Source organism: Hypanus sabinus, chromosome 17 (assembly GCF_030144855.1).
Source record: "Hypanus sabinus isolate sHypSab1 chromosome 17, sHypSab1.hap1, whole genome shotgun sequence".
NCBI classification, from domain to species: Eukaryota; Metazoa; Chordata; class Chondrichthyes; order Myliobatiformes; family Dasyatidae; genus Hypanus; species Hypanus sabinus.
The window spans coordinates 65931801-65957376 of record NC_082722.1 but is presented as its reverse complement, the minus strand read 5'-3'; the positions used below and the strand labels follow the sequence as shown (position 1 = coordinate 65957376).

The 25576-nt window shown below is 38.0% G+C and overlaps 2 protein-coding genes across 9 annotated transcripts in view; both read left to right on the top strand.

Annotated features, from left to right (window-relative positions):
* The window catches only part of cenpn (centromere protein N), a 113288-nt gene extending 94165 nt beyond the window's left edge, over window positions 1-19123 (top strand). For 3 of the 7 annotated variants that reach the window (XM_059993250.1, XM_059993252.1, XM_059993251.1), the window contains 10 exons: window positions 5328-5504; window positions 7969-8014; window positions 8841-8900; window positions 9003-9082; window positions 11261-11431; window positions 15241-15342; window positions 16247-16304; window positions 16930-17048; window positions 17901-18027; window positions 18547-19123. In XM_059993250.1, the coding sequence (XP_059849233.1) occupies window positions 5328-5504; window positions 7969-8014; window positions 8841-8900; window positions 9003-9082; window positions 11261-11431; window positions 15241-15342; window positions 16247-16304; window positions 16930-17048; window positions 17901-18027; window positions 18547-18659 (1053 nt within the window). In that variant the 3' untranslated portion in view covers window positions 18660-19123. Of the gene's footprint in view, window positions 1-3676; window positions 3956-4004; window positions 4151-5327; window positions 5505-7968; window positions 8015-8840; window positions 8901-9002; window positions 9083-11260; window positions 11432-15240; window positions 15343-16246; window positions 16305-16929; window positions 17049-17900; window positions 18028-18546 lie in introns of those variants that run through there. The other 4 variants (XM_059993254.1, XM_059993255.1, XM_059993256.1 and 1 more) reach the window with 4 other exon arrangements.
* A 4200-nt stretch (window positions 19124-23323) lies between these two features.
* The window catches only part of atmin (ATM interactor), a 52676-nt gene continuing 50423 nt past the window's right edge, over window positions 23324-25576 (top strand). Inside the window, exon 1 of one of the 2 annotated variants that reach the window (XM_059993238.1) lies at window positions 23324-23495. In XM_059993238.1, coding sequence (XP_059849221.1) covers window positions 23334-23495 — 162 coding nt within the window. In that variant the 5' untranslated portion in view covers window positions 23324-23333. Of the gene's footprint in view, window positions 23595-25576 lie in introns of both variants that reach the window. The other variant, XM_059993237.1, reaches the window with a different exon arrangement.

The following is a 25576-nucleotide window of genomic DNA, read 5'->3' as shown; positions in this document are numbered from 1 at the left end:
ACATAGACTAAGTAAACTACCACAATTTTTTTATAGAGCTTCCATTTCTTTAATATTGAAAAAAGATAAAGACCCTACTGACTGTGCATCTTATAGACCAATATCTCTATTGACTGTAGATTCCAAGATCTTTTCCAAGTTTTTGCCGATCAGGCTGGAGAAGGTATTAATTCAAATTATCTCAGAGGATCAAACTAGTTTTATTAAAAATCGCTATTCTTTTTTCAATATTAGGAGACTATTGAATTTTGTTTATACTCCTTCACGCAGCATGACAGAATGTGTCATTTCATTAGATGCGGAGAAAGCATTTGATAGAGTTGAATGGCCATATTTATTTACTGTGCTTGAGAAGTTTAATTTTAGTCCGACATTTATATCCTGGATTAAATTGATATATCACACTCCAGTAGCCTTGGTTTTTACTAACAATCAAAGATCTCCCTTTTTTCATTTATTTTGGGGTACCAGGCAGGCTGTCCTCAGTCCATTATTATTTGATATTGCTCTGGAACCTTTGACAATTGCTATTAGAGAATCACCTAACATTTTTGGCATTACTTGCAGGATGGATATACGCAAGTTATCATTATATGCAGATGATTTGTTATTATACATTTCTGATCCTGAGAAATCCATTCCTACAGTTATTTCATTATTGGCTCAGCTTAGTAATTTTTCTGGGTATAAATTGAATCTTAATAAGAGTGAATTGTTCCCCTTAAATAGACAGGTTCCAATTTATGGAAATTTACCTTTTAAATTAGTTAATGACTTTTTTATATACTTAGGGATTAAAATTACAAAAAATCATAAGGAGTTATTCAAGGTTAATATTTTACCCTTAATTGATCAGATTAAATGTTTGTTGACTAAATGGTCACCATTGTCTTTATCTCTGATAGGTCAGATTAATGCTATTAAGATGATTATTTTACCCAAGTTCTTATATATATTTCAAGCGGTACCAATTTTTATTCCAAAATCCTTTTTTGACAATGTTGATTCAAAAATTTCCTCATATATATGGCAGAATAAAAATCCTAGATTAGGTAAAAGATATTTATTGAAGTCAAAGAAGGAAGGTGGATTGGCATTGCCTAACTTTCGATTTTATTATTGGGCAATTAATATTCAATATTTGAATTGTAGGTTAAGGGATTTGGATTTATCTCCTAGCCCTCATTGGGTAAATCTGGAAACTAAATCTGTGCAAGGATTTTCATTGGGTTCTATTTTAGGGACTTCTCTTCCCTTTGCTCTTTCTAAATTGCATAAAAGAATTGACAACCTAATAGTTAAACACATTTTACATGTATAGTTTCAATTTCAGAAATTTTTTGGGTTGAATCAGTTTGTTTTAGCAATTCCTATTGTATCCAATTTCTTTTTTCATCCCTCTATTATGGGCCAAGCTTATTCAGCTTGGAAGACTAAAGGTATACTATGATTTTCTGATTTATTTTTGGATAATTGTTTTATGTCTTTTGAACAATTATCTAATAAATATAATTTGCTAGATCTCATTTTTTTAGATATTTACAGATTAGGAATTTTTTATACCCTGTACTTCCTACCTTTCCAAATCTTGTTTCTTCGGGTATTTTGGAGAGATTGTTAGAACTAAATCCTTTTCAGAAAGGTGTAATATCAAATGTTTACAATATAATTATGAAAATACATTCAGAGGCCTTTTATAAGATTAAAAATGATTGGGAAAGAGAACTTAACTTTACTATCCCTATTGAGAATTGGGATAAAATTCTTCAATTATTTAATTTATCCTCTATATGTGCTAAACATTCATTGATACAGTTTAAAGTTGTGCACAGGGCTCATATGTCCAAGGATAAATTGGCTCATTTTCATTCCCATATAAATCCTATATGTGACAGATGTCATTCTGAGATAGCTTCTTTAACTCATATGTTTTGGTCATGTCCGCTTTTGAAAAAATATTGGAAAGACATTCTCAAAATTATTTCCACGGTATTGAACATTGATTTACAACCTCATCCTATTACTGCAATCTTTGGTTTACCAATGATGGAGTCAATTCATTTATCTTCTCCTGCTTGTTGGATGATTGCATTCCTTACATTAATGGCTAGAAGATCTATTTTGTTGAACTGGTAAGAAATTAAACCCCCTACCATATTTCATTGGTTTTCTCAAACTATGTTATGTCTAAATTTGGAAAAAATTAGAAGTGTCATATATGGCCCTTCTATTAAATTTGAAAAGACTTGGAGGCTATTTATTCAATATTTTCACATGTTGTAATTTGACCCTGTTCCAATCCACAACAACACACACAAAATGCTGCTGGAACGCAGCAGGCCAGGCAGCATCTATAGGGAGAAGTGCTGTTGACGTTTCGGGCCAAGACCCTTCGTCAGGACAAACCGAAAGGAAAGATAGTAAGAGATTTGAAAGTAGTGGAGGGAGGGGGAAATGCGAAATGATAGAAGACCGGAGGGGGTGGGATGAAGCTAAGAGCTTTTCCAAATCCTATTTGTTTTTCCGGTTTTGATTATATATATGTTGAGAGGATCAGAGTTGGGGACACTGATGATTCTTTGTCTTTTTATAGATACTATAAACAGCCCTTTTTTTTTCTTTCCCTTTTTTCCTTTTTCATTATTAGTTAGTGGTTAGTTTGTTAGATTAGTTTTTCTTACGGTAATAATTTTTTTTTCTCTTTTTCTCTTTTCTGTTTTTTTTCAACATGACATACCTAGTTTTTTTTGGTTTTGTTTATATGATAGTTGTATCATTCATGATTTGGGAAGACTATATTGTACTTATTGCTTGTGAATCCTTTTATGTTCATTTTAATTTTGTAATCCCAATAACTATGTATTAATCTTATCATGTTGATATTAATAAAAGGATTGAAAAAGAAAGACAATAGGAGCAGAAATAGGCCATTCAGCCCATCGAATCTGCTCTGCCATTCCATCATTGTTGATTTTTTTATCCCGATCAGCCCCATCTCCTGCCTTCACCCTTACTGATCAATAAGACCATTCACCATCCATTATGCTCTTCATGATTTTTATACCTCTATAAAGTTACCCCCCTGCCTCCTACACTAAAACATGTACACTCCAGGCACTGTAACAAACACCACAGCTGCTGCCACCAGTCAATAACATTTGTGGTCATCTGAATTCTGAATGATATCCTTGCACCAACAACCTAAGACTGAAGAAAGTTTATAAAGGCAACAACCTTTCACAATGTGGCAGAATGGTAAATTGGTTAACCATTGTCCCATGTACCGAGCTACAGTGAAAAATTTTATTCTGCTTGCCATCTATACAGATCATTTCATGACATCAGCATTGAGGTAGTACAAGGGAGGTATTAGAATATCTCCTCTTATAGTATGATGCCAATATTTGACAATCTGTGACTCTTTAAACCAATTAAAATGCATCTGCTGGAGGAACTTGGAAGTCGAATAGTATTTGTAGAGGGAAAGAATCTATTTAGTTTAAAGTTTAGATGCAGACTCGAAACCCTGCTCCATTTAGACGTTTCACAATTACTGTATTTCTAAGGATGCCTCAGGAGAGGAAGTTTTGGACGGGTGCAGTAGTTATGCGTTCGCCAAGACTGGGGGCGCTGTCGAGGGAGGTGTCGTAGCAGAGCGGCCCGGCGGGGCGACCATCTTGCCTAACGGCCTCCGCAGCCATTGGCTGCGCTCATTTGAAAAGCCGCGGGTTTGGTTGACTGCGGGCCGGCTTCTGGCGAGTGGGGTGGCGGCGAGCAGGTGAGCCTGGTCCGGGAAGACTCGGGCAGGCATTGCAAGTGGAGGGAGGTCTGTCTGTAATATATGTACAGGCAGAGAGCGGAGCGCAGCGCAGGACTTGTCCTGAGTAAACTAGCCGGGACTTCCCTTACAAAACCCAGCGGAGGTTGCAGCTAAACCGTCTGCGTTGACTCATTGGTAATTTCGGCAGTTTTGTTTTGAAAATCTGACTCCTAAAGCTGCGCCTAATAAAACGACTCGGTTTCCACAAGAGATTTTGCAGACGCTGAACGCACACAAAATGTTGGGGTAACTCAGCAGGTCAGGCAGCATCTACCGAGAGGAATAAACAGTCGAGCCGAAGACTGTCATCAGGACAGGTCTCCACTCAAAGTGTGTTGCTTTCTTTTAAAGTTAATTTAACTGGGGACAATAGGTCCCAGATTTGCTGTCTTTGTTTTATCCCCTTGGCCTCATGAACTGTTATGTTTGGGGGGGGGGGGGGGGGGGAAGAGAAGCTGAGATTTGGAGCGAGAAAACGCGGTGCCGGAGGGACCCAGCAGGTCAAACATAATCTGTGGAGGTAGAACCCTGTCATCAGCATCGATTTCATATTATCGACCTTGATCTTCATGTGCTTCCTAATGTTCTAATGATCATAGCAATCGGTCTACTTCGGCAATGCACCCAGGCAGAATGTCCCGAGTAGGAAAATCTCGGTGATGATGAACATGTTCCTCTCAAGCAAAATGCATTGTGTCTGAAAGTACTCATGCAAATTATTTCCAAATGTCTCTGAAAGTAGTCTGCTTAATGCAAGTTCCCTGTCACTACTCCAGGAAGCTGGCTTGTGCGCTTGTTTACATTTAACACGTCAATGTTGTGCAGTTAAGTGTGTAGTTTCATGCTCACTAGTAATGCTCCTCAGTTCTGAGATTTGAGGATAACTAGTTGTGTGGGTCCTGAGGATGGAACTAATGTGGGAACAGCAAGTTCCCCCTACAGATGGGATATGAGACACATGGCGAGTTGAGTGAAAAGCTCTGGTGAGCCTCTACGGCCTAGGAAAGGTTTCTGTGTGCTCTTGCGATATGAACTGATGATTCTTAAAATCATCCCAAATACTCTTCCTCCACTTAGAATAACGATGGGCCAAGGATTTCCAAGAGTCTGGTGGTTATATATATATTTTTCCAAGGAGATTTTCAGCACATCTTTGAATCTTTCTCTGCCTTTCTGATGATATCATCCCATGAAAGCTTGGAATAGTGTGTCAGGCCCATGGGGGTGTGGGGTGCATGGTGTGAACTAATGAGTGTAATTAGAGCCTCACTTAGGATGTTGACCTGGAGAGGACGCTAACACTAGATTGCTTTTTTATGTCTAAATTTAGAGTCTCTTGCAGAGACTGCATGAGTGATGTCTTTCAAATGCCTACAATGTAGTACTTGGTACACATCATCTCGTTTGCTAAACCACTATGAGCGTTTCTTTGAAGCCTGTTTGTCATCTTACAGAGCCCATTGCCAGGGCATTTTCATTGATCTTTTGCATGTGTTTTCACGTGTAGGTTCTGGAGATGGATGGGGCGGAATACATAACTAAGGTGCTTTCAAGGATTCGAATGGTTGATTTCCCCGAGTTGTTGAAGACCTGGGATCTTCTGTCCGAAGAACAACTTCAAAGTGTAGATTTCAACAGCAGCACAAAAAAAGATGTGATTTTGCAGTTAGCTACACTTTGTGAGGTATTGTTCAAAGTATATAAAGTGACTTTAGGGTGGGTGGTGAATTAACATTCAGTTCAGTGACAGATCGGTGGCATTTCTGTTGGCTGAGTTTTTAAACCCCGTGTTGTCACACTTTAAAGAAACTTGATTCCAGCAGGTCTTCTATGTCATTGGGAGAATTCAACTAAGAGACAGTACAGTGTAGCAGTTAGCACATCACTTTACAGTGCCGATGACCAGGGGTTCAGTTCCCACAGCTGTTTGTAAGGAGTTTGTACGTTCTCCCTGTGACGGTATGGATCTCCTCCTGATTTCCTTCCACATTCCAAAGACATGCGGGTTAGTAGATTAATTCAAGCGACACATAGAAAATGCTGGAGGAACACAGAAGGCCAGGCAGCATCTATGGAAAAGAGTACAGCTGACGTTTCAGGCCGAGACCCTTTGGCAGGACTGGAGGAAAAAAGTGAGGAGTAGATTTAAAAGGTGGGAGGAGAGAAGAGAGAAACACGAGGTGATACGTGAAACCTGAGAGGGGGGAGTTATGAAGCAAAGAGCTGGGCAGTTGATTGGTGAAAGAGATGCAGTGCTGGAGAAGGGGGGAGCTTGCCAGAAGAGGACAGAAGGCCATGGAAGAAAGAAAAAGAGGGAGGAGCACCGGGGGAGGGGATGGAGAATGGTGAGGGGGGGGGGGGCGGCATTACTGAAAGTTCGAGAAATCAATGTTTGTGCCATCAGGTTGGAGGCTACCCAGATCGAATATAAGGTGTTGTTCCTCCAATCTTACTGTGGCCTTGTCACAACAGTGGAGGAGGCCATGGATAGACATATCAGAATGGGAAGTGGAATTAAAATTGGTGGCCACTGGGAGATCTGGCAGATGGAGGGTGGGTGTTCAGTGAGGCAATCTCCCAATCTACGTCCGGTCTCACTGATATACAAAAGGCCACACCGGGAACACCAGACACTGTATATGGCCCCAACAGACTCACAGTTGAAGTGTCACCTCTCCTGGAAGGACCTTGGGGCTGTGAATAGTAGCGAGGGAGGAAGTGTAGGGGCAGGTGTAGCACTCGTTCTGCTTACAAGGATAAGTGCCAGGAGGGAGATCAGTTGGGAGGAACAAATGGACAAGAGAGTTGTGTAGGTGGCGCACTCCCTGTGGAAGGCAGAAAGTGGGGGGAAGCGAAAGATGTGCTTGGTGGTGGGATCCCGTTGGAGATGGCAGAAGCTGGGGAGAATTATGTGCTGGATGCGGAGGCTGGTGAGTGGTAAGTGAGGACAAGAGGAACTCTATCCCTGGTAGGATGGGGTGAGAGCAGACGTGCGTGAAATGGAAGAGATGTGGTTGAGGGCAGTGTTGACGGTAGAGGAAGGGAAGCCCCTTTCTTTGAAGGAGGAAGACAGCTCCTTCATTCTGGAATGAAAAGCCTTATCCTGAGAACAAATACAGCGGAGACAGAGGAATTGAGAGAAGGAGATGGCATTTTTACAAGTAACAGGGTGGGAGGAGATGTAGTCTAGGTAGCTGTGAGAGTCAGTGGGTTTGTAATAGACATCTGTAAATGAGTTGTTTCCAGAGATTGGGAAAGGGGAGGGAGGTGTCGGAAGTGGACCAGGTAAATTTGAAGGTATGATGGAAATTGGAGACAAAACGAATGAAGTCAAGTTCAGCTTGGGTGCGGGAAGCAGCACCAATGCAGTCATTGATGTAGCGTAGGAAAAGTGCAGAATGGTCACCAGTGTAGGCTTGGAACATAGACTGTTCCATGTAGCTGAGAAACAGGCAGACATAGCTGGGACCCATGTGAGTGTCCATGACTACACCTTTTGCCAAAGTCACTGCTTCATTTTGAAACAGCACCTTTGAAAGAGCAAGAAATAATTTTTTAAAATATTCCTAGATATGGTTAAACCTTAGTTAAAGTTGTAAGGCATTTTTAATTTATTACTTAATGACTGGCAAGTCTTCTATCATATGGGCCAATATGAAGAATGAAATGCTATTTCCTCTTAAATTCATTCTGTGCTTGGGGTTTCTCATCATTCAGCAAAATGTATAAAGAAGCTAAAAAGTAACTAGCAATCAATTGTGCAAGAGAAAAGACTGTTCCCCTGTTCTAATTTTGCCTTTCTGAATAAACATCTCCCATTTCCTTACTGTGGAGTCCTGCTGGAACAGATTCAAAAACGAGTTAATGAGCTTGTTACCCTTGTCAGTTTATGGCAGTTTTGGTATTGATTGTTTTCTTCAGTGAGTGAAACCTCTCAATGGTCTGTGACTGCACTTTTCGTAAAGAATATATTTGAAATAATAGAGAACTGACTTCCTGAAATTATCCATTTGTACATTTTGATTGCAGTTTTTGTGGCCAAGTAAATGTTTTATGGTCATTTATATTGCATGCTCATTTGTTTCTAGAGCTGTAAAAGGTTTTCCAAAACTTGTTTTTTTTAATTTGTGTCTTAAAATTTATTCTAGGAAAATGGTGTAACCCTCAAACAAGTGGCAGATTTAGATATTATTTGTAAGTACTATTTTCTTCATCATTGCACAGTAGGATTTGCAATTAAGATAGTTTTACACAAAGCATGTTTTCCAGTTTGGACTGGTCAGATTCAGTCATTCTGCTTGAAATATTATCAAATGTTAAAATTGAATGTTTACAAGATAGAAAGATTTGTACTATGGAAAGATAAGTTATGGATAAGTGCAAATCTTTCCTCCTTTGTCTTTTCACAATCTGGTTTGCAATGCCTGCACTCAACCTTAATTTTAGGAGCATGGAAGACAGTTCAGTCACTGATTTTTGTTGCCTTTTTTTCTATAGGGAAACAGTCTTCCTAGTTCTGGTGCCTGTTCCTGTACAATTATCTTCCTGTTTAAATATCAAGGTTGCTTTTTGGAAGATATTTAATAAAGTTCTAAGTTTTGAAGTTTGAACTGTAAGGGTAGGAGCAGTGTAAGTTATTTTGTGTTTGCATAATGGTGAAGGGGATTTTGTGTGAATAGTTGCACTAATAATTAATATATTATTGTGAAGTCATCAATGCCCAGCATTTTGTAGCTCACAGCTTCCACCAGTTACACTTCAGATGCTCTTTAGTGTGCAGCTACAATGTGTATATATTTTTCAAAAATGTTACCCACCATTAGTCACCGTTTTAGCAGATTGTTAACCATAATACTCGAACAGTATGTCCATTTGAGAAATAAGACAAAAATATTGGAATTCATTCTCTGTGGTTTAGTATGTAAAGAAAAAGGGTGCTGGACAACTTTGTTTAACCAAGTCACTGAAATAAGACTGCAATTTTCATAAAATATGATTTTCTGAATGGCTTTTCTTGTAGGTAATTGTGCATTCCCTAAGAAGAGAAGATGGTGTACCTACCAAATGTTTAGTTCAAAAGGTGATGTAACAATCTTAATTTTGCTATGGCTTTGTCTTTTCACTATATTTAGGTGCTGACTATATGATGCAGTATCCTGAGACAGACTTGTTCTCTTTTCAGATGCAGAAGAAGCCAAGTTATTTGACTTGCAAGTCTTCAGAGAGACCTTTGGAAGAAATCTTGAAATGCTCATGAGAAATGTAAGCGGAAAAGCTTACTGACCTACCAGGAATCGTGTTTTGTGGCAGGTGCTAGTTTGGATACCAGTTGGGGACAAGCCTAGATTCTCCTGATCTTTACAGCATTGTGTTATGGTTTTAAACTGGCATGGTGGGCATACTCCCCAAATAGCCACTGTCAGGTTTTCTTTGCAGCTCTATCATATCCCCAGCTTTCTCCCAGCACTCAAAACTGTCAAGGACTCTGAATGTTTGTAATAGAATGCTCTATGACATTGAGAAACAAAATAAGTTGCGCGCGTGCGCACCCTTAATATTTAGTTGAAAGTCAACTAAATATTTTAAAATGAAAATCCAACAATCTGCAGATAATGGAAGTAATTTTTAAAAAAAGTTTGGTTTTAAAATTAATTTAAACCATTAAAAACATTAAAGCTAACTTCATTAAATTGAAATTACTTTTATCATTGACTGTTACCCTATACGAATGTAGGAGGATGCTGTACTTGGACTAATCAGTCTCAATTTTATTAGACTGATTTTTATCCAGCATAATTCCTGAAGTAATGCTGAATTTTTGTTATACTTTAAATATTACTAGCAATTTCCTGCATTGCAGTGCTCAACTAACAATTTGAAATGCCCTTTAGGACATCGGATCTTCAGAATCATTGTCATGGAGATGATGTTGGGAGGTGGCAGGGACTACTGGCAGTTTAATACTGAAACCTATTAGCACATGCTGGCAATTTGAGCTAGCGTATTATTAACTGCTCTGCACTCAACCAGAATGCAAAATTTATGATCTTAACAGCTCCAATTTTATTTAGAGATAAAGCATGGAACAAACAGATCCGGCCCAACAAGCTGCACCACCCTGCAACTCACCTACTTAACCCTTGCCTTATCATAGGACAATATATAATGACCAATTAACCTACTAACCAGTATGTCTTTAGGTTGCGCTAGGAAACACACATGCTCACAGGAAGGACATACAAACTTCTTGCAGATAGCATTGGAAGTAAACTCTAAATTCTGATAACCACAAGCTGTAATAGTGTCATGCAAACCCGCTATGCTACTGTGACACTCCTTTAAATAGTTATTTATTCTTAGTTCAATTTGTATAGTTTCTTAAAATTATGTTCTTGCGTATTAAAAGCAAATCAGTTTTGTTTGTAGGTTAGTATTAGCGGTAATGTTGGAAAGTTTGAGTTCTGTGCACCAGCACTTAAATGCAGTCAAGGCTGGTACTAAGGGAGTATTTTGCTTTTGGAGATGCTGTCTGTTCCTTTAGGTCAACAGGAAAGATCCCATAGTGCTATTTCAAATAAAAGCAGTTCCTGATTTCCAAGCCAATATTTTTCCTTCAATGTATTTTTGAGTGGCAATCTCTATCTACAGTCAAATTTGGCGTCAATGGTATACAAGTGACAGAAGGTGAATGACTAATCAATGTGCACGAGTTGCTGTTTTTATAATGGAGTTCCAATTCAAATTTAATATAGCAAAATATTGTAGACACTTGAAATTTAAGTTAGTTGACAAAAGGAAAATCATTGACCTAGAAGTAAGAGGCACAGCCTCAGAATGCAAAGTAGATCAGAGATGAGGAGTTTCTTAAGCCAGAGGGTGGTGAACCTGTGGAATTTGTTGCCACGAACGGCTATGGAGGCCAATTCATTAGGTATCTTTAGAACAGAGGTCATTAGGTTCCTGATGACTAAGGGTATCAAAGGTGACAGGGCGAAGGCAGAAAAATGGGGTTGAGATAAATCACTCATGATGGAATGGTGGAGCAGACTCAATGGGCCGAATGGCTTAGTTTTGCTCTTGTGTCTTATGGTCTTGTATCTCTCTCTTCAGAGAAGTCGCCTGACCTGATTGCTTCTGATTGACGAATGATGTTCTCCCTTCGGTTAATAATCCCGAACTTTAGGGAGATAACTATATAAAAGATTTCTCTTTTGTGTTAGTTCTTGAATAGGATTTCAATTACTTTTCCTGACTTCCGAGAGTTCTAACCAAGTTGCCTTAATTATATATTTGCATCTTAATTGCAGGTGTGATAGTTGGAAGAAAGTAAATGAGGGAAGTCTTGTATTTTCATTTTAAGTGTATTGGCTAATTGATTTAACATTTTTGTGGTATTTTATTTAAATGTCCTTGATTTTGTTTTGTTTTTGCCTGCCTCAGGTCATGATTAACATCTTAGAACATGAGGAAGCAGTCTGGATCAGAATTGCTTGGGGTAAACATCATTCCCCACCTAACCAGCAAAGACCTTCGTACGTAGTCTACTACCCACAGACTCCATATGTTTTCATGTCTAGCCTTGCTGCACAGTACAGAGTGTATGTTTCTCAGGTAAAATGGATTTACCTATTATCCAGTTTGCTTGTTGTGCATGGGAGTGAGGAAAAGGCTTGTTCTGCTATTGTCATTTTGTTGCTTTTTGTGTTCTGTATTATTTTGTCAAGTATTTTGGGCATGCTATTTTGGCACCAGGAGATGTGGCTGCCCCCCCAGCACACAATCAGGTGAGTGTTAGTTAATGTAAATGACACATTTCACTGTTTTAAAAGAAGTCTTAAAAGGGTGATTTTAAAAGAAATCTTTAACTTCTACTAACATTATTTCAATTTTCAGTACTATTTCTATGCATGCCTCTCAATACATTAACAAAGAGGGGAAGGCGGGGGAGTTTGGAGTAGGGATAGTAAATCCAAGTTCAATATTTGTATTGTTTTCTACAAGAAATCCATGCCTTTCTTTGTGCTGCATCAAAGTATTAAGTGTAAATTGTACAGCTTTTTCTTAAGATCATTTTCCAAGATCTGGGTTTTGCTGGCAAGCTTGGCAATATTTTTCTAATTCCCAATTGCCTTGAGCTGAGTGGTTTGCTGGGCCATTTTTGAAACCATTTCACGTCACATTGACCAGACTGGGCAAGGATACCAGCTTTTTCCTAAAGCAGGCTATTGAGTGAAAGTCATATTCAAAAAAGTTTTCAAAAAAGAAAAATGAAAAATGCTGAAAATGCTCGGCAGATCAGGCAGCAACTGCAGAAAGAGAAAGAATTGCCATTGCAGATTTGTATCTCTCCCACTAACAGTCCCAGCAATTCTTTCAAGAGACCAAGTTTGAAAAACTTTCCCCAGTGTTCATACCTTAGAAAATCAGTGAATAAGCAAGCAGTTGGCCATAAGTATAGACATACTGCCTTAAATCTGAAATGGACAATTGTGGAAATACTCTGCAGAGTCTGGTGATATTTGTGGTGAGAGAAACAAGTTAGCACTTCAGTTCATCAGTACTGAAACAAAAATATTAACTGAAATGTTAATATTCAGTACCTTAAAGTGTTCAGCCCCACATATTACTGTCTCATTTTCTAAATTTAAAAAAAACCTAAAGTAGGATTTTTTGAACTAATGTACAAAACATTGTGTATCATGTCAAAACAAAAGAAAAATTCTGAAACCAGTCAACAATTTAATAAATTGAAAATCAAAATTGATGCTTAAAGTGTTCATCCCCTTTGTAATTATTATGCTAACTTATATACAGTATTACCTCACTGATTCACCCAATTTGTTGATATCAAAAATTGGAGGATCACCTGTTTCAATGAATCCATCAGAATAAATGCCGCTCTCTCTGTTAACAGTATGGTAGATTTTCAACAGACCAAACAAAAATGAAGAGTAAAGAGCATTCAAGACAAGTCAGGGAAATGATGGAGAGGTGCAAATCAGGGTTTCAGAGGCACTGAACACACCTTGGAGCTCATTGCAGTCATCATGAAAAAGTGGGGGGCAGGATATGAAACCACAGCCACACCATCTAGGTTGGGCTGCCCCCCCTAAACTTAGTCACCAGAGCACTTGTTGGAGAAGCTGCTATGATACCACCAGTCACTGAGGGAGCTGCAGAAGTCAGTGGGTGGAACTGGAGATGAAGTTCATGGCTCCACATTCTCTAAAGCTTTGCACAAAAGGGTATTTATGGAAAAATGGCAAGGAATAAGACATGTTTTTTTTAAAAAGGCATTGTCTTGGCTATAAAGACTTTGCAAATGTCACTTAGAAGATGCTGTAAAGATGTGGAAGGAGGTCTTGTGGTCGGGTAGGACTAAAGTGGAATGTTTTGTGTATGTGTGGCATAAATCTAATGCTCCATGTCAGCCAGGTAACACCATCTGTACTGTAAAGTATGGTAGAGGTAGCAAGATGCTCTGCGGATGCTTTTCAGCAGCAGGGATTGGAAATCTGGTCAGGATTGATGCTCCTAAATAGAGATCTTGGATAACAGCCTGCTAGCCTCTGCCAGAAAGCTAAAACTGAGGAGGAAGTTCATCTTTCAGTAAGACAGTGACCCAAGTGCACTTCCAGAGCAACTATGGAGTGGTTTCAAATGAAGAAAATTGGTGTTCTTGAGTGGCCCAGTCAGAGTCCTGACCATAACTTTTTTCAAACATCTCTGGCAAGACCTCAAGATTGTTGTCCGCCACCACCTCTCAACTAACCTGGCACAGCTTGCGCAATTGTGCAAGGAGGAATGGACAAATCTTTCTCCATCACATTGTGCAAAGCTAATGGGGACTTGTCCAAAAAGACTACTGGCTGTAATAGCTGTGAGAGCTGGTGCAACCAAATACTGAACAAAGAAGGATGAATACTTTCGAGCCGCTGACATGTCAGGTTTTGAACTTTTGGTTTATCATGCTTTACAATCTTCCGTGTTCTCTAGGCTTAACTGTGGTGGGGAGTGGTGGGGGGGGGGGGGGGGGAATGAGAATCATGTGATTCACATATAAAAGTTCTCAGTCAAATTGATCAAAATTCCTGGTTGTAATACTCATTTATATGAACAAAGGGTTGTGGACTGAATAATTTTACAAGGCCCTGTACTACTTCCTCCATGGATGGGCCTGATCTGCTATGCATTTTCAGTTTTGTTTCTATTTCAGACTTCCAGCATGTACATGTTATGGTCTACTGATTTTACTGTTGACTGCTTGCTTTCTGTTTATAGATGATGAATTAAATTTAAATTCTAAAGATGACAGACTGGAATTTGAACTTGACTGAGAATTACAAATGCAATAAGTTAACTGCTGCATCACTGCCATACACTTTGCATCTTGGGGTATCATATTAATTGATGTGTACTGTTGAATCATCTGTTTTCAGACAATGGCATTGTATGCTTATTTACTAAGTGTCTGAACCTTAAAGAAGTGGGGAGTTCAGAGCTAATCTTGATCTCTTGCTAGGTGTTCACAACCTTCAATTCCTAGCATGAAAAATTAACATTTTAAATGTTCTCAAGTGTGTCTGCTTGAGAAACACTGAAAATGCAAGCCAAATTGCTGTCATTCATGAGATACCATCTTTGGCAGTCTAAAATACTCGAAGAAAGGGGTTTGCTGATGAAAAGTTCTGTTTGATAAAGTTAGAAATGCAGCATGACAGTTTATTTTGGAATTACTTGGTTTGATAGCCAAATATTTGTTTACTGAGTATTTTTAATCTAAGGATTTAATGAAGTCTAATAAACTGGCCTCTAATTGTATCTTGCAGGGAATATAACTTAAGAGATAAATCGTCCTTTATTTTTTTTAAATTTTGAGTTGGTTAACTGCTTATCCTTATAGTTAGTTTCTACAACTAATATATTTCCAAATTTTAAAACGTCTCCTCTTTGAAATGGGCTAGCAAAAAGCAACGTCAGGGAAGTAATGCTATAACTGCAAGAACTGAATTTGCAGAAAGCATTTGAAATGTCACAAATAATTTAACAGATAATAAAGTACATCCTTTTGGCACCTCCCTTTGGAGAAAATTATATTTTTTATTGCAAATATGGCTAAGTTTTATTCCTTTCAATTCTTTATTCCTATCCAAACGGTTTTTTGGATTAATGTGCAATTCTCTATACATATAATTTTAATTATTTTCTAATTAACATGTTGAAGTGATTTCAGTTTATTTAAAGGCTGGTATTTTTCATACTATTGAATCACTATTTTCTACTTGCCTTTCTATTTTTGGTATGAACTTTGGACTGTAAGTTCTCTTTGCAACTGCTTAGACTTTCGTTAATGCTAAATGTTTGGGACCCAAGCTTAAGGGAAAATGCTTATTATTAAAGTGTCTCAATTTTATTTACAGGCTTTGGTTCTTGCAACTGAACATAACATGCTCAAGGAGCTGGATCTTCGAGGCTATTGCTTGAACTCCCTCCGAGACATAGCTCTTAAAAGATATAATCCGGTATTGCAAAGTATTTTCACCTGGTCTTCTGCTTTTCCTAAATCTACCCTATGTTTCTTCCTTTTCCTCCTTGCCCCTCCAAAGAAAGCATCTAGATACAGTGTGTCAAATAGTGAATCAGAATCAGGTTTAATATCACCGGCATATGTCGTGAGATTTGTTATTTTGTAGCAGCAGTACATAATTTAAAAAACTGTAATTTGCAATTAAGTGTGTGTATGTGTATATGTACATATAATATTTTTAAGTTTAAATTAAATAAGTAGTCCAAAAAGAGGGGGAGAAAAGTGGTGAGGTAGTGTTCAATATAAATTCAGAAATCTGATGGCAGAGGGGAAGAAGCTATTCTTGAGTCATTGAATGTGTGCCTTCAGGCTTCAGTACCACCTCTCTGTTAGTATGTCCTGGGTGGTCTGGTCTGGTCTGGTCCTTGGTAATGGATGTCACCTTTTTGAGGCATTGCTTCTTGAAGATGTCCTAGATACTGTGGAGGCTAGTGCGCATGATGGAGCTGACTGAGTTTACAACTTTCTTTTGATCCTGTCCAGTGACACCCCCCCCCCCCCCACAACCCCACCAATACCAGACAGTGATTGCGTGTGTTGTAGGGTTGCATTGACTTTTGATCTATAGCAGTAACAATAGTGTCCATGCTCAAGACCCCATTTAATACTACTTTAAATCTATTTTTGCCTGCATAAGAAAGTTTCTGTTCAACATATAAAGCTATAATCACACTTCTTCAATATCCCAAGTTTGTCATTTTGTTAGCTGTCCTACAAGCCCTTTTTAAAAAAAAACTCTTCCAAGCAATGCCCTCCAGAGCATTTTAAGTAATTCTGTATTAAAGTTCTGTGTATTTCTACAGTATTGGTATTTTATCTATGTTCTATTTTAATTTCAGAAACTTTCTGCACATTACAGAAAACCTTTACAACAGCTGAACTCCAACCAGAATTCTGGTATTGTTTCATTTCTTGTTTTAGTGCACATAATTTCATTTTAACAATTATGTTTTGCTTAAGATTAATGTAGAACAGTCCCATAGTGAGAAAACTTGTGCAAGAAATACTAGGTAAAATTTTGCCATTTCTCAGTGTTGGATTTTGACATGCTGTGGGAGGGAAGTTGATGTGTAGAATATCCATATTGCAGTAAGTACTGTAATTTTATTTTTATTTGTGGAAGAAGATCTTAGAAGTGAGGATGGGCAAGTGCATTTAGTTCTGCAATAGTCAAGGCATGCAGCACAGATTTATACATAATATTTTGGTTTATTTGCAATGGTTGGGGGAACTTTATTCTTTCTGTAAGATTGCTAAATATTCACCATGATGATCATGGCATTTGGGTCAAGCTGGGGGAAAGAAAGCGGTGAAACGTTACTGCATCTTTCCACACCAGTAGTTTGCTGAGAGGATAATGCGATTTTTTTTTTAATGTGTCAGCTGGCCAATATTATGATCCTTAATTGATGCTAAAAGATCCCTTGAAAATTTGATTTGAATTTTTCATGCACACCTCTTTCCTTGGAAAAAATCAAGCTGTTGGAAGTCATTCACTTACTTTTTTCCCTTCTCTCCCAAGTAGCTCAAGATCAGAGGATCACTGTAGAAAATTTGAGAGAGAAAGAAGAGGCCAAGAAATTAACAGCAGTAGTATTTGGAGAAGGATCATTACCAAAACTACAGGAGGTTCAATACAGGGTATGCACTGAGTGGCATTTGATGTACTCTGATGTGGTGTACACTTAGTTGTGGGTCTCCAGGAAAGGCATGTCACTTTCTGCTTTGTAAAATATCGTGTATCGCATTTGCTGAGCTTGCACCTTAATTCAGGTGATTTTTTTTTTCAAACCTGTATGCAGCATAGAATTACCATTTATCTTTTGGGAAAATTAACAGACAATTGAGACTGATGTCACAATACAGGGTGATCTTGAAAATGTTCTACTTGGACTACAGATTTTATTTCAAATGAAGTACTTTTGAAACTAAATCACCATATTGCAACTCAGAAGATTTATGAATCATTCAGTGTCTTGTATCTCACCTAATGTTGCCATTTTATTACTATGCCAGTTTTTTAGTGAGATTTTAAAATAACCGCTGAAGATATGCGATGTAATTTTCATTTTTCTCCATGTATCATAATCCAGAATAGTATCTGATAGCAAGATGGAGAACAAGTTGGTAAATAATTTCTGAAGCTATTGGTTGGAAAGATTGAGTGGTATTATAATTGGATGGTTCTAGACACAATGGGCCAAGAGGTCAGCTTCTGTGTGATATCTTTCTGACTCATTCCCTGTACCCAAGTGACAATATTTTGCCTTTTGCTGAATGTTTCAGTGCCAGTCTTGGTTACAGGTCCTTGCCCACTGGAACAAATGTTGTCTAATTATTTTATCAGCAGGAGGGTGCTGTTGACTAGGAGCAGGAATCTGACTGCTTCCAGTGCCAAATACAGAAGAGTTTTCATGAAAGTAAAAGATGCTGCAATGCTTGATTTTTCCTGTTGTTACATCAATACTAATAAGTCATGTCATCTTTTGTCAGTTACAAACAGTCTTTAAGAATGAACACAACATGGGACTTTTATCAGATAGAAATAAACCATTCCGATGTGTGGCAAAATTTTCCGGTCCGAATATTCTTGAATCGTTGAGAGCACTACCAGAATTGGGTAGGTTTATCTTGCCCTTGCATTCATTACATTGTGTCTTATCTGTTTTGTTTTTTTTTGTCAGCTTCACAATAAGCATTAAAACAACTAGTTTTGAATTGAAATTCCAGTGCCACAAATTCATTGATTGCAACTGTAGTTAATATAAAGCTCTTCTGCTGTAACACAAAACACTGGAGGAACTCAGCAAGTGAGGCAGCATCACTGGAAAGGAATAGTCGACATATTGGGCTGAGGACGTTCATCGGGACTGGAAAGGAACGGAAAAAAGAAGCAGAATGAGATGGGGGGAGGGGAAGGAGTAAAAGCTGGGAAGTGTTGGGTGGGAAAACTAGAGGTGCTGTACATACTGTTAATGTTCATTGAAGTTGATATTAAATATTTCAAGCTTCACTTTCCTTTGTGATTTGTTCAGATTGAAATGGGGTGTGAAATGTTTAAAGAATAATTGAGAATTTGGTTGGATGGAAAACAGGATAATTCTATCAATAAACATGGCAATTTTCTATGTTTTTCAAGGGATTGCTGATGTCCCCATTTCAACTATGTTCAGCAGTATTGCAGAAAAGGGGAAGAATTACTTCAAGATCACAGACAAAAGGACTGTTGGGCATAATACATCAGCCCTTTAACTCTGTAGTACAAATCAAAGGGTATTATGTAAATATTTGTATGTTTCCTATGGAAAAATCTTTCTGCTCCTGTGTTTATAATGTACCTTTTGGATACCCCTGATATGCTAACCAAAACTTTGCATAGACTGAATGGTGTGGCATTGTGAGCATCTTGAAATGAATTCCATTAACCAGACAAAACCTTTAACAGATTTATTGACATGATGCTTCTTGGTATGCTCGTTTATTATTTACAAGCAGTGCTATTTTACCCCCCCTCCAACTTTTGGAAGGCGGTGGTGGGGTTCTCTGTGTGAGCACGGTGGGAGAGATAACTGAGATTAGCAGTTAATAGCTCATTGAAATAACTCTTTGGACTTGTAGGTGTGTAACAGCACTTGTTCCAGTATCTCGGGGCTATCATCATGTGAGATATAACATTGTCAAAGGAGTTTTAAAAATAAAATACTGACAAAACTTCAGTTAAATGATTGCCTTGTGGTTTATAACACTTTAAGTCATTCCAGGACTTTAGGAAAAATCTGAGCTGACATGTCAGTGCATTTTCAGAGATTTTTTTCTTTTGAATAAGACTATAAGCGTGAGATCTATCCTTGTGCTCGCTCAATGAGCAAAAAAGATCTTATAGCAGTTTTTGTGAAATGGTGAGAAATAGTTCATAGTGTACTAGTTAGCTTCTCCTTTGTCAGCATTTTATAATCTGAACATCTTGATTTTGATGTTTGAGAGCTTTGCTAGAAACATATTTAACTTTGGTCCTGTTTGCAAAAGTTTCTGTATTTGAACATTTTTCTCATTAGCAACAATGCACTTCCAGACACATTAAAGCCATTCAATAGTTTCACATAACTTTGATATAAATGAAGTTTTTTTTCTTTCTAATAATGTCTCAGTATTTGCAAATGCTCTACTCACCAGTCTAGCCCTCCAAAATTATGATACTTGATCCTGCTTGGTATTTGTTCTTTTTAAATTAGTCTTCAATTAATATTCACCTTTGAAATAATGAAACATTCTCTCTCCTCTAATCTCTGCAAGCAAAAGATTGAAGTATGTTGCAATTGCAGTACCTAAGCTGACATCTACTTCCATAGTGATATTTTGCAAGTCCTTTTTGTTTAAAATTTATATTTTGCTGGTCTCTGGGCAAGTCCTGTTTTCAATATCACTTATTTTAAATTAATATCATTTATTCTGGAAATTTAACAGTCTTAACAGAAAATACATTTGTCTCCTATTCTTGGTTTTAAAATGGTTTTTTTTTCTTCCTCTTGCAATGATGTCATTTTATTTTTCCTATTATTAATTTTATAGTGGCACCAAAGACTAATTATCCCACGAATTTTCCTTTAATAACCAATTTTTTCTCTTCTCCACCTTTTCTGACATCTTTTTCAACTTTCTGAAACTTAAAGTTCTGACACTGATCTATTTAGACCATTTAAAAAAAATTTGAACAGTAATGGGTGAATGTCGCATTGAAGCAAAGTATTACAATGGAATATTCCTCTCTTAGAAGCTCAGATCACCAGGTTGGAGAAAATGAATACGTACCATTCTCTTTCTGCCTTCTGTCAAACTCATCTATTTGTGAATTATCAAATTTTTGACAGGAAGAAAGACAGTTGAAGAAATTAAGTGTGTTTTAGGAAATGATGCTTCCCTACAATAAAGAGTCATCTTTGTGGTTTTGGATTATTCCTGTTGTACTACAACTGCAGATATTTTTGCTTTTGAAATGGAGGGAGTTATTCTTGCTTTCCAAAAAATCAATCATAATTATGCATCATATTTAAGTTAAAATCCAGTTATCATTTGTCCTTGGACATTATTTTCCTAGCACTTGACAGGTTTTTTTTTCTCCCCCTCAAAGCTGGTGGCTACTTCAGTCAGAGAAAAAATTGAACAGACTCCCTCTACCAAGCAAAACAGTAATCTGTTGATGTATTAATGCACATCTACATTCAGCTGCAAGCAAACCAGAACATCATGTTTATGCAGAAAATAAAAATAAAGGGTTAGATTTTGTGGGAAAAAAAGACTGTTTTGCTAATGTGGTTAGTCCCATGCTTTAATAAATGAATTTTCAGCCCAAAATTTATTAAAACAAAATTTGCCCTTTGTGGCCCAAATCAATAACTACTACAGTATTAATTGTCATTGTATTTTGCTTAATTTGAGTTTAATGTGCAAAAAGTAGATTTACAAAGTCATCAGTACTTAAATCTGCTGTTGCCAAACTTGTTGAAGATTCTCTCTGCCTTGGAATTAAGTTTAGTTTGCATCAGAGAAGTTGTGCAAATATTAAGTTTGCTTTGTTCGGTACCCATTTCTGTATTCTAATCTTGACAGTAAATACCTGTGCTATTATTTTCCACAAGAGTAAAGCTGGGTCCTGCATTATCATAGCAACCTGAAATGGAACTCAAATTCTGTATTTTGACTTGAATCAATTTACAAAGATTATTATCTCTGCAGGCTGAAGAAATTAACCTGGTTCTTGTTCACAGTATGCATTACTTTGTGTGTAAACCAGTTATAATATTGGATAAGCATTCTCTGATGAAGATCTAACTGATGAATAATAGAATATCATAGTAATAATTTTATATATTGCTTGGAAACAAATTTATTGGATCAGTATACATTTTTAATCTTCTGCTTTTGAAGTTATATTAAAATCCAGTTCATCTTATCTGTTCTGATTATGCAATAAAATGCTGTAAAATTATTGAAATGTATTTGCATGTTGTAAAATTTTTATATTAAGAATTTTATTTGTGGTTATTTGAATCCTTGTGTGATTGTAGTGTTGAAAGTTGAATATCTTGTGCTTGAGTAATGCTGGTGGTGGGATGGGTGCAAATGGCCAGCTTTGTGAGAAATTGCTCACACTTTGATTAATGGCAAACCTAGTGGAGGAAATTAGTTGACCAATAATTGTATGTGTGGAGGGGGGTACCATAGTACCTGGAGGAAACCTACGTAGTCACAGGGAGAGTGTACAAATTCCTTACAGATAGCAGAATTGAATCCAGGTTGCTGCCACTATATTAGTGTTATGCTAACTGCTATGTTACTGTGCCTCCTGTAAAATAACAAATTATCTTACAATTAGAAAAGGAAATATGGATGTTATTTCATCAGAAGATCAAAGTAATCAGATTCATTTGGTGAAATTTGACTTAATGGTACATTTTTGTATACAATGAACTTGTATCTTTCAATAGTTTCAATTTAAAATTAATGTGAATAATGGAATCCAAAATAAAACCAATAGCATGTGCAGAGCAGCATTGTGGAGCCAAAGTGTAAAGTTCAATAACCCTTCATCAGGTCTGGAGAAATAATTTGAAGATGCAAGATACTGCAGATGTTGCTATCCTGCTTGGTAGGGTTATTTAATGATGGATGCTGCCACCTTGAGTTGCAAGTACTTGCAATAGAGTTATGAAAGGAAACCAAACCATATGATTGGGGTATATAGAACAATGCCTTTCCAGTGATTGTGTATTCTGAGTGAAAAGAACACTAAGATGAAAGATAAAACATTATTAATAAGCAGTAAAGGCATTTCTGGACCATTCTTTTTATTCTACAGGTTCATAGTGGACTTGATAGTGTGGAGTTTTTAAAAAAAGTTCCAGGCTGTGGAAGGTTAGATTAAATTTAGTTCAATTGTAATTAAATAAGATTTGATGGACCACTTAGATGGGTAAAAAAAAATGTCAAGTCTGAGGGAAGGTATTTGGGAGATATAATTAGATGTATTAGAATGAGAGAAAGTGGAATCGATCCAGTTCCTCACAAAGAAGGGACCATTAGATGTAAATTGATTTATGAGGCTTAGAGAAAAGTCAAGACAAAACGTAGAGGTGAAAGTTGTGGAGGCAGATACATTTGCCTGATTTGGAAGGTTCTGTACTAGGGTGATTGGTGCAAGAGCCATGGCCTACAGTTTGTGCAACATGAGCTAATGAAGCAACACACAAAATACTAGAGGAACTCAGGCCAGGCAGCATCTATGGGGAAAAAAAGTACAGTTTGGGCAAGTGGAGAAGAGAAAAATTGGTTATTAATGGATAGCTGAAACGTCGACTGTTTTTTCCTCTACAGATGCTGCCTGGACTGCTGAGTTCCTCCAGCATTTTGTGTGTGTGTTGCTCGGATTTCTAGCATCTGCAGGTTTTCTTGTTTATGAGCTAATTGAGGTCCATTTGTGTCTGATGTGGGAACATAATGGACTGAGTTACTTTTTCCAGTGTGTGAATTATGATCCCATGCTAGTTCCGTTTATTGCTTCTGTCCTTACCTGCGTTGACAGTGCTTTGTGTTCCAAACTATAGGTTGCTAGGGACCGCTAGCATATTAAAGTAAAAAATGAAACATTGGTTTGAATTCAATGTATATAGTTAAATGACCATTACTGAATAAAATGAGCCATTAATCAATGCGAGCTTAATTCAAGTGTAATATTATTAGAATCTAACGTATTTTGAGGTCAAGTGGACAAGACCGGGTCGGTCAGGGCATTCTGCGTTTTAATGTGCCATTCAACCAATCAGGAGTCCGGCTGAGGCCTGGGGGTGCGGCGGATGACGGAAAGTAGCCAATGAGAATCAGGGCTGTCCTCATTGACGACCGGTTGGAGGGAGGGGGATGCGCGGCAAGATGGCGGCGACGTGTGCATGGGGAGGCCGGGAGGGCGACAGTTCGACACAGCCGCAGGCGGGGGGTGAAAGGGCTGGGGACCCAGTGGCGGCAGCAGCAGCAACGACAAGAATCCCAGTCTGTCAGCTCATTCGGCCGTCGGTCACCGAGCTGAGCCGGGAGGTGAGGACCAACATCCTTTGTACGGTTACAGGCTGCGGTAAAATCCTTCCCAACCCTCCGGCCCTGGGAATGCACCTGGTCAAATCTCACAGGGTGCAGGTAGGTGCAGGCACGTTTTGTCACAACCCTCCTCCAGGTCTTGTTTTCCTTCTCTGTGTTCACTTCTCCCGTCCCCCTCTAATAATGCAATATTAAGGGAAACAAAATCAGAGGTTAATGACATAAAGGCCAATTCTGTAAAGCTGAAAACATCCGCTGTTTTATATTCTCAGATTTTAAAATGTGGTGTGAGCAATTTTTTGGAAGCATTCCTTATTGCCCATTTCATTTGCACTTGAGAATGCAATGACGAGTTGTCTTGATCCACTGTAGTTTTTCTGGTGAAGGTATTGCCACAACATTTTTTTAAATGTCCCATGATTTAAATTCAGGAATAATAAAGGACTGCTGATATGTTTTAAAGTAATGATATGGCTTGATTTGGAGGGAAGCCTGTGGGTAGTTGTGTTATTTGGCTTATGCCATAATTTGTTTTTGTCCCTTTTGAATAGAATTTGACCAGTTGGCCTGATAATTTGATCTTTGATTTGATGTGGATTGATTATTTGGCAAGTGAAAAAAAATCTGGCCCATCCTGTCTCTAGCAATTTCATCTCATACTTGGGCTCTTTCTTCTTAGCACTAATGGTGGTTTTAATCCATTTTCAGATACACTCCTGTTTATTGTGTGTATAGGTATATGAATATAAGGGTGGGGGGGCATTCAGAGCTTCAAGATCATTTCATCTTTCAATGAAATCATGCGACCTTGTACATCACATTTACCCCATGTACCTTTAGGAAAATTCTGTTGGTCTTCAGTTTTGTCTCCAGTTGACCCAGTACCTCTCATTCTTCCCTGCCTATCTGATTATGTTGTTCATACTTGGAGTTTTAAAATAAGTGATCATTTAGTGAATTATTGGGTCATTAGCAATTGTAAACTTGGCCTTTCAAATTTATAAAGTGGGGAAGTAAATGCAGGGGGATTGTTTTCTATTGTCTTAATGTTTATCACTATGTGTGGTTTGTATTATATTAAAGTTAGGTGCAACGTCCTTAAATTTTGTGTTATTGTTTGGGACCATCTGGATCTCCACAGGACATGGAGGCAGAATTAGGCCACTTGGCCCATCGAGTCTGTGCTGCCATTCCTTTATGGCTGGTTTATTATCCCTCTCAACCCCATTCAATTTTCTTCTCCCCATAATTTTTGACCGCCTAATTAAGAACTTATCAACCTTAGTTTAAAATGTACCCAATTGATCTGGACTCAAAAGCCATCTGTGACAATGAATTCCATGGATTTACCACTCTCTGGCTAAAGAAATACATTTTCATCTCTGTTCTAAATGGATGCCCCTCTATTCTGAAGTTGTGCCCTCTGGTCTTTAGACTCCTCCACCATAGGTTTACATCCATCCTGTCTAGGTCTTTCAATATTTGATAGGCTTCAATGAGATCTCCCCTCATTCTTTGGAACTCCAGTGAGTACGGGCCAGAGCCATCATATGCGCCTCATATTTTAATCCTTTCATTCCCAGAATCATTCTCATGAACCTCTTCTGGACCCAACACACTATTTCTTAGCTAAGGAGCCCAGTGTGGTCTTATCAATGCCTTGCTCCTTCTATCATGTAGTAACCATATACTTCTCGAAACGATGTTCCATCTGCCACCTCTTTGCTCATTCTCCTCATCTGTCTAAGTACTTCTGCAGACTCCCTGCTTCCTCAACATTACCTGTCCCTTCACTTATCTTTGTGTTGTCTGCAAACTTGGCCACAAAGCCATCAACTCTGTCATCCAAATCATTGACATATAACGTGAAAAGAAGTGGTCCCAACACAGACCCCTGTGGAACAGCACTAGTCACTGGCAGCCAACCAGAAAAGGCTCCCATTATTCCTACTCTTTGCATCTTATCAATCAGCCAATGTTCTACCTATACTAGTATCTTTCCTGTAATAACATGGGTTCTTATCTTGTTGTCGCAGACCTTAAAAGTCCAAGTAACATGTCAGTGATAAGATTGCATAGTT